Consider the following 14,750-nt stretch of genomic DNA (forward strand, 5'->3'; position numbering starts at 1 on the left):
AGAGGATATGGGTGAGTGCAATTCAAAGTTTTAAACCTGCATAAAATGTAATTCTTCTAATCCTAACCCTGAGCCCTAAACCCCTAACCCCTGACCCCTAACCCTAAGGGTTCAAAGACAAACAATGGTTTGACTTAACCAGAACTGTCTAGTAATTCAAGGCAGAGACAATCAACTTGGGCAAAAATCCTTTTTGATTCAGATTAATTTATTAAAGGCTTTATTCCATTGGCAGGTGATCCTGAATTTAATTTAATCTGTGAAACCAACACACTCTAACACCTCTTATACACTGAGAACCATCAAGTAGCACTTGTCATCCTTGTGTAAAGGTGTGTGTGTCTGTGTGTGTAGTGTTATGGAAGATGTGTTTTGGAAGGTTTGTGAAGGTGTCATGTTGTCTGGCATCTCAACTCAGTGGGACATCCTAATCTCACACCAATGGGCCTATTTGCTTCCTGAAAGGAACGTACATACAACGTGGCGGCCAAGGTAGCCCCATCCGCTCAGACAAACCAGGTTGTGAGGATGGACAAATCAACAAAGTAGAAATATGACTTTCGTTGGATTAACCTTTACTGATGTTTGGTCTGTTAATGTGTGTCCCATAAAAGGATGAACCAATCCAATAGGTTTGAATGCTGCACATGTTATGTATCGTTTGTTACACAGAAGTGTTTACTGGATGAAGAATTCTGCAAGACCAAGTGTCTAGCTTTGGTTGCTGCAAATTGAATATATGTAAATGTGTGAATGCCGGTTTCTTTGTTTTAATTGTTTTAGCCAAGGTGAGGTGAACCTATTATAGATGCAATGGGGGAATTGGTCTGTCTTGTTGGGATAAATTGGACCGCTTGACTTAGTTCTAGGATTCTATCGTTAAAGGATGCTCCTAGAACACCTTTGTGTTGTGGTGTGTCTTAGATACATACAATATTCTTAGTGGACTTGTAGACGATTTGGGAGGACATTGAATAGTGTTAGTATGTAACTATGTTTTGTATTGCAAATGTATTACTTGATTGTAATAAAATGTATTACTTCGAAATATAGATTACGATGGCATTCCTCATTCATCTTCATACTCGAGCACACAGAGCTGCTGATAATCACACACATATAAGTAAGTGACCAGACTTGGCATTCCTGAGTCCTGGATTTTCGTAACATTCTGTGTAGCACAACAGATGTTTGGCTTGTGATGATTGAACAGCTACCTTTAAGAACCTCCAGCATATTGCGGTCATTTATGATTGCGTATGTTTACAAACAATATGGAGTCAGATTATAAAATGTTAAGTTATCACGTGGGTCATAGATTCTCCCGGCACTAATTTCCCTACCTATCCCGCCAACTTTCTAAGGGGTAACATGAACCCCCTTACAGTCCATGTGCATGTGTGTCTGGTGGTAGGTGGGAGGTTGCGGTGACTTAAAACGTACATACTGTGTCACTCACTAAACAGTATTATGTTGTCTATGAGGTTATGGGACTGCCAAGCCAGTCTCAGTGCTTCGCAAAACAAGACAGGACCATTGTCAAAGTGGGTGGACTAGTTGACTGAGCAGAAATATTGACCGCATATCTATGTGACTTAGCTGTACCCTGGTCTAGCAAAATGTGATATTAGTATTTATATTCTTGTAATTTAAATGTTGCCATTGCAATTGATTGCATCAAGGAATCCTGCAATACTGCTTTTTTTTTATATTAATTTGCTAATGGAGAAGTCGCAGTCGGCACTGCTTTCGTTCTGCTATGGTGTAATAAAGGGTGACGTGGAAAGAAACAACGAACAAAATAATTAACACGCCTTCAACCAGCATGTGGAAAAGGTTTCTTGAAAAGTAACATCCAATTGCAAGCTTCACTCTATTAAAACGTTTTCGAATGAGGCGTGGCGAGATTTGTGGGTACGTATGGCCCCACTGATTAGGTGTAGCGTGACTATGTTGATTCAATAGGCAAAATAGGTATGCGGATCTGTTTGTTCACTCAGGTCACTCAGGTTAATATTTTGGTTTAAGGTCTGCAAGCATTTGATGGAAAGAACAATCCCCAAGGGTTTTGGAGGGTCAGAAAGGGGACAAACACTTTTTCACCACACTTTATTTGAAGATATGAGAGCCTTCTGTATGACTAAACTGTTAAAAGTCAAACAACTAAGTCAGTAAATCCAATGGAAGCATTACGGAAAACAACTAGCCTCTGTCCTCCAAAAACCTGAACATGGGAGAATTGTTCGTTGGAACAATTATACACATTCAAATTATACACCACAAACCCAGTAGGCAAGAGAAGCCAGACAGGATAGCCTACCTCCAAAGGGGTAAAGCATACATAATGCTTTGTGTACTCCATTGGGTTGCTTTTGGGTGCTTGTTTTGGTTTCTTTTGAGTACATTTGGGGAACATTGCTTTGGGAACATTTGGTTATTTTTGCATTTGTGTTATTTTGGGTACATCTGGATTGCTTTGGGTTGCATGTTTGGGGTACTCTGGGGTTGCTTTCAGTTCTTTTGGGTTATGTTTGAGGTATTTTTTGATAAAAATTTTTATACTTTGGGTATCTGTTTGGAGTAAATCCATGTTTGGATTTTGGGTACCGGTACTTGTCTGGGTGCTTTTCTGTACCTTTGGGGTTTTTAAGATTCTTTGGGGGACATTTCGGTTGATTTTGGTGATTACTAACCATCTGACGATAAGGACACATCTGTGAATACAATGTAATATGCCAAATTGTTACAGAGCCAATAGTTTGCAGGACTCAACAATAAACACCCCAACTCTCCGTCCTTGCTCCAGAAGACGAGGAAATCATTGAACCTCACAGTGAAATACTGTATGTGCTCTTTTTTTGACAGGGCATAGCTTGCACAACACATGGTTTTGATGGGCCAACATCATTTTTCTTAAGCTCCTCCAGCATCAGTCCTTCCCAGGAAACATGGCCTTCCCAGGAAACGTGGCTGGCTCGGTTGAACTTTTGTTCGGGTGATTTACATACCTTCTTAACTGTGCAGAGTTGGCGGTGGGCTCCTATGTCATCACGGGCTGAGGCCCAAGGCATTTCCTGTGCAAGATGACTTACAGTCCCTGGTCGGTCCTGAGTGCATTTTTACTGTTATGAACCCCCCACCCCACCACGCACGCTCCCCCACTACCTCACCCCGCTACCTCCTCAGCCCAAAACCAGGCCTGCGGTGTCCCTGTGACATCATCAACACACAGGAAATGTACTAATTGCTCAACATTCCAGAGTTCAGACTTATGGCACATAGGCGTGACATAATATCTCCTAATTCCCTCATACCAAACGAGCACCCACATAACATCTATGCCCTCTCTCATTTTATAAAACATTTTACATACTATTACTACAAGTAATTGTATTGAGGCAGCGTCAATGGCCTAGGTTGAAAGTTCCCACTTGTTTACAACCATCCAGTCCTTTTAGATTAGCAATTTTTCAGTTATAAATTGCTAGTAAAAGAGGTTTCCAGAGGTATGTAGGAGAACCACTGTCATCGTTTGTGGGAGGTTTTTCTCCCTCTCCCTCCTCCTACTACCAGATGCTTGATCCCTATTGGCTGCCAACTTATCTGGGAACACTGCAACGCCCTCCTCTTTTAGGGTGTGACCGCACACCCTTCAAGCATCAACGGCTTCACGCCCTTTTTCCACAAAATATTTACGGAGGAAACCCTTAAATATGTCAGGACCGTTAATGGCTTCTCTACATGACAAACCACTTGTTATGGGAAGCGGGCCATGTTTTATGTAGCCTGGGCTGCACTGCTAGTATATTTTGGCTCTGGAAACGAAGGCTTACAGGGGGAAGGACTCTGGTTCTGGGAGATGGTTTTATATGGCCATGCTCCAGAAGGCTCTGGGTGAAGGCTCTCGCTAACGAGCATAGTATGCCGACAACAAAGAGTCATCAGAACTCATCAAAATACTGCTGACTACCAATTTAAGGTTAATTACTTACAACCTGTGGCTGAGGAAGCTAATGGTATCTAATCAACGTTTCCTTTTTGCAGCCTCAAATGGTCAAGTCCCTCAGATGGCTCATGTTCTGATCCCACTATGTGCTTGAAGAATGAAAAACAAACTTCCTATTAAGGGAATGCCGACTTGATAAAGATTTCTGCTCTACTATAACGACACTGAAAACAGTTAATGGCAGGGTAAAGGGCAGCTATATCAGGAAGTGACCACACCCAATGACATCTGACTAGGGCTTGCAAAGAATTCTGTGAACTTAATTCCTATTTTTCCCCCTCATATCCCTGTGGGTGTATTCCTAGAATTGGAAGGGAATTCTCTAAAATCCCTATTAGCGTAATCCTAGAATTGGGAGCGAGTAAGATAAATAATCCGGAATCCTGAAAATTTGCACAAACTTTGATCGATTGGTTCGAATGAGCACTGGTCAATATGTCATCTGAGAGGCCCAGTTTGAGGTTTTGAGAGCCAAGATTTTCATCATAAAATGTGATCTTTGGAGGTTGTTACAAAAACATCTCCTATAGACTGAGAGATGTTGCCAAGAACTAGATTTGGAAGGTTTCTTAGGAAGCCAGGAGTGCTTGGTTTTTCAGTCCTGTTGCCCATTGATATGTGAAGGAATATCAGATCAAAGATGTGTAGCCAAAGCACATTGACGTCACTGCCAACACAGCACCCACAGCAGGTAGAACACCAGCTCTCCAAGACAGGTTTCAAGCCAAATGTAATCTTTATTAGACTGTTTCTGTACAAAAAGCACTGGATCACAGAAAAAAAAACATGCATCTATTTACAGCATGGTCAAAGACAGAAAAGGAAAAGCTGGGGAACCCCCACCCCCCATTTGTACTCTAAAGACATTAATTAAACATTGTGCTTTAATATACTTTGATGATATATTTCATATTTCACAAAGATGCAGTACCTCTCTCCTTTTTCACATTGAATTAAACATTGAGAAAGTACACTTTGCAGTTTAAAAAACCTTTGCTGAAAACCAGGGCAGCAAAAAGCGAGCTTTCTACAACTACAATGACAAAAAATATTTTTGCAAGCTATTAAAAAAACAAATGGATGGAATGAAAGGAAACAAGATGTGGAGCTGAAGGGGAGAACTGTGAGAAGTCAGCCAAGTTTTAACTCTGAAATACTTGTCTTTTCATTGAAAATGGTTTTGGAATCAATAATATTCAATTCAGATGCTTTGTAAAGTGTACAAGCAAACTCTAAAAGTAACTCTATGAGCTGGCCTTCACTATCATAATAATACAGATGATAAAAAAGATGTCTTATTTAAAGAGTAACAGACTTGACATTTCTTATGTTCCACAAGTCAGATTATGACAAAAACGCGGTATCACACATGATGATTGTGGATACAGAAGGAGCAAAACATCAGCATGTTTACTCAGGCTCATCTTTGAATCGTGACCTATTGTCAGCGACCATTATGTTGAAATGAATATATGTATATGTACATATATATATATAAAGATGTATCGTTCAACATCCCATCAACTACATCACGTTTAACGACAGGCCAGTGACATGAACACCACCGAATTAAATAATTTATTTTAATTATTAGACATTAGCTTATGCATAAACAAAATGTCCTAAGATCACATGTCTATTATGGAATAAAAATGAATGAAAATGCATTGTTTTGGAGGACGCTCCACTGTAAGGCATCAATTACGTAATGTGTTCGTTTGCGCTTCAAAACCATTCCACTGGAATGCGGAAAGACCACTTGCATTGCGGTAAATACTAATTGCATAAGTAATCGACACAGAGTGTGCGCAGTGACAATTACGCAGCCACCCACAACAACACTGACATTGACTGACGTTTCGTTGAGGTCAGTGAACATCACACTCATGTGGTCCCTCTACAGTTACTGACGGTTTACTTGGGTATCAACTTCCAGTTGATTCATACAGGCATTTGTACTACATTCATTCTTACCAAAACGCAAGTAATAGGCCTGGTTCCATTGTAAAGATGGGAGTGGAGTTTAACAGATGTTTTTCTTTTTAAATAACCGATGGGTATGCCTAATGGAAATGGAGGATAAGAGTATTTTGAAATGGAGAAATTCACATGACACTGACTTTGCCAATCCAGCCTCAATGACAAAAAATGTGAATCCAAGAAAAATAAAGAATTGGTGCATATTTGAACTAGTCTTTGTCTTTTCACATTTATTTTCTTCAACTTTTTATTTTTTTTTGTCTTGCTTGCTAAGATGCATTGCTCTTGTAAGTGCCCCAACTAAAATAGTGCTTTAAGAAGTAACTATGAATATACACATTTCACAATAATACACAAAGGACAAGAAGAACTGAGGAAAACACAAATGCTGTATACAAAAAAGTTAAATATTGTATCGGAAAAGCATTTCTATACAAAAGTGGTGGAGCATATGTCCTGCTTTAAAAGACAGGGTGACCATGTCATGTTGATTTTTTTGTTTTTACAAAAGGGTTGTTCTCCTTTTTTCACTCTTTACAATATCTAAAAGGTATTAAGACATCAAATGTGTTTTACATATATATTTGAGACTATCATTCAGGCCTAAATCACAAAAGGAATCCCAAAACATACTTTATAAATACATACAAAATAAGCACAATCAGAGGAAAAACAAGAAATCTGGTACTTAAATGTGATTAAAACTGCTACAAGCATTTCTGGTTAAAATCTACCAATCAACACGCCCGGAAATATATTTATTGTACTGTACTGAAAAAGAAATGATGGTGGACAGCCTTTTTACTTTAAAACGTTGATCTCTCTTGGCATCACTCTGACAATGAGCAAATGTTACTATAACATTTACTATTCACACCTTGGGAGGGTGTTTGCCAACCCTTTCATTACATTAGAAAATTACAGCATTTTCCTTCAAATATGATGACCACCCACATTATCAAAACCTATGATACACAAATGATTTCGGCAGGACCCCGTGACATTACATTTCAAAGGCCTTTTTAAGAGAGTTTTTTTTATAGACGCTTTGGGGAACTGGTTTTGAACTCCCGTCGATTTTGAGAAATGGCAGAGAGCTCCACATCCCTGGATAGTTTCTCCATAGTTTCAAACTGCCGGCCATCACACTCTCACCACTCATAGTGGTTAAACGACTGAAAATGAACTTGTTTCATTGGAAGATCGAGTCAAAAGAGATTTTCAGACATGCAAACAAACCTTGCAGGATGCAGAACAATACTCACACAACACGGAGTACTGTATCTTACCCGCCATTTTGGATCTCGTCTCGTTATCGACGTCGCTGTGGTTTCAGATTCGTTTTAACTACACCGTACGTTATCTATTGGACAAGGCATGACTTTTACGTCCCCAGAAAAAAGGAAGAAAAAAAACAAAAACACAGAAAGTGATGATGAAGTGGACTACTGAACCAACACAAACATATTCTAGCAAAATTCTACAGGTTTCAGGTTACATGGATCCTCTTTGTTGTGCTGTTCTTTTTCCAGGAGTGAGAGGGCTTGGCGGTCCGGCTTCTGGAGGTCGATGAGATTTAAGCTGCTGTCGTGAAGATTCTGTGAGCCAGTATGGATGCGGTCTGGCGGAAGTTCTTCTTCACATGGGTGGGACTATTAGACCTGCCATGGCTGGGAGACAACAGAAAGACTGGTTACCTGAAAATGTGGTGAGGCTGTTTGTATCCATAACACATGAGACATCGATAACACTGTAATATGATGTTGTAAGGGTTCATATCCCGTAAGAAAACATTACACACCCTCTTAAATGAAAAGCCGTGTGTTGACGTAACTATTAAATGCATATGGGTTTGCTGCAAAACCTAAGAATGACAAAATTATATTTTTTAAAATATAAGAACTTTTCCAGTCATGTCACATTGACTTATAATCAGTCACTTTACGTCAACAAACATTCTCAGCCAATTTTGACTGCAATAAATGTTTTTGAAAAGTCACTCAGATTACAATATCAACTTTACCAAGAGCCAGTTTGTTATGGATCAACTTTGACCTTCAATCCAGTCCTATCTCAGTTCTTATAATTACGTTGAGGTATTTTATAGCACTACAGGATCTCCATGACACGCACCACTTTGTTTAGTTTTTTTTTTTTAACAATGACCCAGCTAAAAGTGGGCGGGACCGAGAGGCAGGAGAGGGCGGGATGCTCACCCTGTAGGCTGCTGCCATTGGTGGTGGTGCAGGTGGGGGGCGGGGAGGTCTGTGGCCGCACGACAGGGGCGAAGGCGCTCTTCTGTTTGACTGCAGAGATCATATGGACAGGAGAGAATGAATAAGGGCCTAGGGGTCCACTGGAGAACAGAGGGATGGAGGAGGAAGAGGAGGAGTAGGAGGAGGTAGGGGAGGTGGTAGATCCTGACAGGGAGAAGACAGACAGACAGAGGTTTTTGAGTGAGTGGACTGAGATGAGTTGCACAGTAAGGGCATGCATTGGGGGGCTGGGGCTCCAGTATGGATGCCTGCCTGAAGAAGGGCCAGTCTGCAGTAACATGCTCGGGGCAAAAGGTTCCCAAAATGTGCAAAGTTGATCCATAACTCAAAGGCCCATTTAAGACTTGACACAGCACCAACACCTTGTTCTTGAGGATAGCAGCGACCTCCATCCGCGGTCGCAGGGACATATTTTTTGGTACCTGCGCACGTGAAGAACGTTCATGTCCGAAATGCTGACTGTGATGAAGGCGACATTTTGTTTTTGAGTACAGTTTAAACCCGATTCTTCCCCAAATACTGGCTTGTTTCACTTCTGTAACTAGGAGTTGTTTATTTTTTTTAATTTTTTTTACCACAAACAATTACTTAGTCCAGTAGTTTGTGAAACCCTGAAACAGCTTTCAGTCCCATTTACCTCACAAAGACAAAAGTATTAAAAGAAAAGGGACAGAAAAATGAAAATAAGTCTGTTGGCGTATCCATACAGTACATCATCATACAGGAATAGGTGACTACTCTGCAGTTGAGAGTGTTTTTTTTTTTTACCCAACTTGATGGGTTTGGCCCAAAGCATTAAACACACAATGAGGGTGTTAGTATGTGGGTAGTGGTAAGTAATGAAAGGAGATGGAACAGGATATAGGCAAAGCAGAGGAAGACTTTTACAATGCAAGGACAGACAAACCCAGCCTCTACATTCAGTAGAAAATGTATTGCTTTCCACAATGTTAAATGTTGGACCAAAACCTATTTCGAGTTTACTGTTTAGAATCTACAACTAAAAGCCCCAAAAAAACAGGCCACTGGGAGACTTTGGTCCCTTGTGCCGTGTAGCCAAGACAAAAGGGAATTCCAAGACTCCCAGTGGGAGACTAAATACCTGCGACCTCAGAGCAGAATTGTGAGCCGTGTTAATCAGAGTGGAGCAGTGCAGAAAAGACAGGGACAGAGGTGGGGTCCACTCCAAGAGAGGTAAAGAGGGCTTCTAGCCATGTAATCCATGACATGTGTGAGAGAAATTCCAATTCTGACCCCATTGTAGGTATCCTTCAAAACTGAGTCCCTCAATGCTATATTTATACTGTGGCTCTTTTCTCCGCGGTGAAATTAACCCACAGAGTGGTTTGGGGTACAGTAAAAAGACTGACTACCATGATGACCCAATTTACAAGTAATTTTTTACATTAGAATGTGTGTGTGTGTGTGTGTGTGTGTATGAGTGTGTGCATGCAACAACTATTCCTTATGGAGACCCCACGAAAACATTGCTCGGGTGAGTTTGAACGAATCCTTGCCTGAATCGGTGACACTGATTTAGTTGACCCGCTTAATGCCCCAACTGGTTTAGTGCCCCAACTGGCTTAGTGCCCCAACCGGCTTAGTGCCCCAACCGGCTGTAAAGAGGAAGTGACACGCATTCACCGCATTCCCACCTGGACTGGAACCGAGCACCACAGTCCAAGATAGGACCGTGTGCTAGCATCCCACCACATTACGACTACCCAAACGACACAGAGCAGGAAGTAGACCAGGCCCGTGTGCTAGCATCCCACCACATTACGACTACCCAAACGACACAGAGCAGGAAGTAGACCAGGCCCGTGTGCTAGCATCCCACCACATTACGACTACCCAAACGACACAGAGCAGGAAGTAGACCAGGCCCGTGTGCTAGCATCCCACCACATTACGACTACCCAAACGACACAGAGCAGGAAGTAGACCAGGCCCGTGTGCTAGCATCCCACCACATTACGACTACCCAAACGACACAGAGCAGGAAGTAGACCAGGCCCGTGTGCTAGCATCCCACCACATTACGACTACCCAAACGACACAGAGCAGGAAGTAGACCAGGCAGGAAGTAGACCAGGCAGGAAGTAGACCAGGCCCGTGTGCACTGAGACGCGGTCAGTAACCGTAATCGGTTCAACCACTGACAACGAAAAGCGCTGCACTTACTTGCGTAGGGGGAGTTGGCGGCGGAGCCGTTCAGGAAGCTGGGCGAGCCCGGCACCCCGAGGTTGGTCATGCCAGCTCCGTAGCCATTCATGGTGGACGTGATGGTGTTATAGTTGGACTGCTGGGGCGTGGAGCTGGGCACGTAGCCGCGGGGCGACACGCTGTTGGAGTTACGGGAGTACCCTGGACGGAGGAGTGAAAGGTCAGTCTAAGGTCATCCTCACCACAGTACAGTTTGAACGACGTCGGGTCAGTGTCTGTAAAAGTGAGTGTTCTAACAGTAAATATTAAAGGAGCAACGGGGCAATGTGGTAACTCCTGAATTCTCTGTCTCAGCTGAGATGTACCACCGTGAGAAACAAGAAAAGAAAATCTAATTTTAGCCATTTAAAAGAGAGAGAGAGAGTGAATCCCCGTCTCCAAATGACAGGGTCAGTTTAAGACAAGCAGAGTGTTATTGGAGGAGCTAAGGAATTTCAATGGAGTGATTGGGTGACTACAGTGCATCTTTAAGCCTAACACCCCCTGAAGCAGCAGTCCTCCGCTTCTCAACTCGTTTTGAGAAAAATTCCCTTTACACCTCGAACCAGAACATTGGGTCACATTACAAATCAAAACTTGCTGAGAGCAGTTTCCCACTTTTAAAATGGAACCAAGGTGTGAAATGTCCGTGCAACCCCCCCCCCCCCCACACACACACACACACACACAGCCCCGCACCCACAAAGAACTGCCGAGTTAAAAAAAACATTGCAACTTTTTGGAAGGGATAGTCCCTATTGCCGAATCCTCCTCTGTTCCTTACATATGGTTTCCATCGCCTGCACACTCCCTGATCCCAGGGCAGCGCTCAATCACACACTCTCCTGCTGGGAATTGCGTTGGCTCAAACCAGGAAGTGGGGAAAAGAGAAATGGGAGAGGGAGAGAGGGAGAGAGAGAAAAGGAGAGAGAGGAAGTGAGCCCCACACTATGCTAGTTGGCATACTTAGCCATTCTCTGTGGTCTTTAAACCAGCAGGTCACTAGAAGCTCTGTTGTCCTCGGATCACTGGAAACTCTATTGCCCTCAGCTCTGTTGCCCTCAGCTCTGTTGCCCTCTTGTCACTGGAAACTCTACTGCCCTCAGCTCTGTCGCCCTCACCTCTATTGCCCTCAGCTCTGTTGCCCTCAGCTCTGTTGCCCTCACCTCTATTGCCCTCACCTCTATTGCCCTCAGCTCTGTTGCCCTCAGCTTGCCAAAAGCTCTGTTGCCTCCTAAAGGGAAGAGAGGTATTGCAGGTTTTCGTTATGTCCTAGACGAGTTCTGGGGGTTGGTAAGGTGGAAAGGCAGTCCTCTGTGGCCTGGGTTTGAGGGACAAGACTGGCCCACAGGGAGCGTTCAGTAACCCTACCCGGCAATCGTTGCCTGACGCAATGACAAGGTCAGCCTCTGGAGGTCAATGAGACTGAGACGCAGCACAGGATTTGTGTCCCTATTCGCTCCAGAGGAAACTGTCAACAAGCAGAGCGTATGCGCATTCTGGAAGACAAACTCCAGAGGAGAAATTATACAGGCGTTTTTTCCCTTTGGAGCAAGGACGGGCAGAGCTAAAAATCTCAGTCCGGAACTGCTTCATTAAATTAAGCTGCGGGTTGGTTTAACGTGGCTCACCGTTTCAATATTAGTCCTGAAACGGTGAGGGGCATTTGTAGTTGTGCAAGTCTGGGTAGTAATCTTCTTATGATCATGACATAAAGTATGAAATGAAGTACTTTCACGATGGCTACAGATCTGTTCCCATGACCTCATAGATTCCTGTAGGTGTTCTCTTGTATGTTGATGTAAAACACAGACATGGAGAGGGAGGGTGGGAGAGATGGAGGGATGGAGGGAGGGAGGGAGGGAGGGGAAGTAGAATTCTGTGAGGTGTCAGGGGAAAGACAACAGTTCTAGATATCGCTCGCATTTCCTCTTTCTACCAGTTTCCTCAGCTCCGACGTGAGCCAATCTGTTCAGCACAAGTTCAGACCTATTTCCTGTGCATTAGTCAGAGCTGCTTTGGCAAAGGAAACACAGTTCTCTCTAGGATAGTTGGAACAGTGTGTGTGCACATTCATGTGTGTGTGTGTGTGTGTATATATATATATATATATACATTCATACGCGTCTGCCTGCATGTCTTTGTGTGTAAGTTAATTCAAACTTGCAAAAATGCTGTCAAGCATACACCGAAAAAGACACACACACAAACATTATAATGAAAAGGACACACACACTAAGACACACACGTACACACTGCTCTCAGGAACCTTGGGAAAGCTGCAGTCTCCAGCTGTATGTAGTGTCTAAACCCTGGCTGTTTTATTCATGCCACATCGTCTGCATTTCTGAACTCATTAGCACCTTCTCTTCGCTTACACTCTTCATGAATAGTGACAGGGAGTTGATGTTCCTGTCTGCCGCACACACACACACACACACACACACACACACACATATATATATAAACACACACTTTTGAATGGTTGGACCTGAGGGGATCTGGACAGGGCCAGGCCTGCTACAAGCACAGGACAAAGATACTGTAGCATCGCTACTGACAAAACATGATCTCTGGCATGAATCTATATCAGCCACTATTATTGAGGCTAGGGTATGAACGGGTAAGGAGAATGGTCCAGGGTTAGGGGTATGAACGGGTAAGGATAATGGTCCAGGGTTAGGGTATGAACGGGTAAGGAGAATGGTCCAGGGTTAGGGGTATGAACGGGTAAGGATAATGGTCCAGGGTTAGGGGTATGAACGGGTAAGGATAATGGTCCAGGGTTAGGGGTATGAACGGGTAAGGATAATGGTCCAGGTTTAGGGTATGAACGGGTAAGGATAATGGTCCAGGTTTAGAGTATGAACGGGTAAGGATAATGGTCCAGGTTTAGGGTATGAACGGGTAAGGATAATGGTCCAGGTTTAGGGGTATGAACGGGTAAGGATAATGGTCCAGGTTTAGGGGTATGAACGGGTAAGGATAATGGTCCAGGTTTAGGGGTATGAACGGGTAAGGATAATGGTACAGAGTATCTCTGTAGGGGCTCCTCACACCCACCCTGGTCTCCCTGCGAGGCCTCAGAGATGTTGACGGCCAATTGGCTGCTGAAGGAGTTGACTCCCATCATGCCAGAGTGGGCGGCCGAGCCGCTGAGCGAGGGCAGCTGGTTATGACTGCGTGGGACACTGTAGAGGGCCTCGGTCAGGTCTGCTGCCCGCTTCAGAATGATCTCCTGGGGGAGGGAGAGACAGGGAGAGAGACGGGACCATCAGTGACTGGGAGGTATCATGAGCAGACATTCAACTGATGGTATCTTTTCATTCGTCGTCCTTCATTTGTTCCTGGGCTGCGTACACCACCTGGACACTTTACAGCTGTTACAGTCCTGACCTCCAAGGTCCCTGTGACATGGCTGTTCTGGGATTATCAACGGAATGTTCATGTAATCTGCGTTTGATCAAATGAAGTTAAAGTCGATGAAGATGAAGACTATTCTAGGATTCTCCACGTTAAGACGGCAAGAAAAAAAAGGAGACGTGAATGTCGTGTTCAGAATGATGAACACCGTAGTCGAGGCAAATAAAAAACATCTAATGACATACCTGGTTATTATGAGGCATTCCGTACAGGGCCTCCACCAAGTCTGCCGCTCGTTTTAACAGCACCTCCTGAAATGACACAGAATCACATGCTACTGTTTACTGTATCATCAATTAGAATAAAAATGGGAGTATGTTGAAATATTCCACGCTCGTTACAAATTCAAGGTCCTCAAAATGTTTTAGGATTCCTAGTAAAAATAAGTGAGGTTTGCCTGCTTTTATTAACCTACAACATTAAAACCCAAAACATTTGCTGTTTTGGGTTTTCTGAGTGTAAATCATTTAACTGTAAAACTGTTTAAAAATAATAAATAGGTTGCCTTAAGTGTCAGGTCTAGATTATGTGACTTTGGGTTGTAGAACGGGAAAAACATTCAAATGTAATCATTGTTTTACAGAGTACAAGTCAGACATTAGCTTTAATGACGAGGCCTGTGTGTGATAAACAACCCCAAGAAAGCAGCTGTCTGCATCTCATTTTCACTCCCATCCTCTGTTCCTCTCACACACATGCAGGCATGCACGCGCACACACTCACACACACACACTCACAGACACACACACACAGTCCCAGTCATATCCCCGTCCCACAACGCCCTCCAGCACTTATGTCCCTTCTACCTGAGGGGGGAGGGGAGGGGGGGGGGGGGCTGCATGTGTGTGTGTGTGTGTGTC

At 43.3% G+C, this 14,750-nt stretch overlaps 1 protein-coding gene across 9 annotated transcripts in view; it reads right to left on the reverse strand.

Annotated features, from left to right (window-relative positions):
- Positions 1-4,723: 4,723 nt before the first annotated feature.
- Positions 4,724-14,750, reverse strand: part of LOC105028844 (transcription factor COE3) — a 95,110-nt gene continuing 85,083 nt past the window's right edge. For 2 of the 9 annotated variants that reach the window (XM_013133623.3, XM_034291994.1), the window contains exons 12-17: positions 14,076-14,141; positions 13,531-13,705; positions 10,447-10,629; positions 8,203-8,292; positions 7,788-7,850; positions 4,724-7,656 (exon numbers count right to left, since the gene is read on the reverse strand). In XM_013133623.3, coding sequence (XP_012989077.1) covers positions 7,792-7,850; positions 8,203-8,292; positions 10,447-10,629; positions 13,531-13,705; positions 14,076-14,141 — 573 coding nt within the window. In that variant the 3' untranslated portion in view covers positions 4,724-7,656; positions 7,788-7,791. Of the gene's footprint in view, positions 7,657-7,787; positions 7,851-8,202; positions 8,407-10,446; positions 10,630-13,530; positions 13,706-14,075; positions 14,142-14,750 lie in introns of all 9 variants that reach the window. The other 7 variants (XM_013133622.3, XM_020045675.2, XM_010901903.3 and 4 more) reach the window with 5 other exon arrangements.

Source organism: Esox lucius, chromosome 4, assembly GCF_011004845.1.
Source record: "Esox lucius isolate fEsoLuc1 chromosome 4, fEsoLuc1.pri, whole genome shotgun sequence".
Taxonomy (NCBI): Eukaryota; Metazoa; Chordata; class Actinopteri; order Esociformes; family Esocidae; genus Esox; species Esox lucius.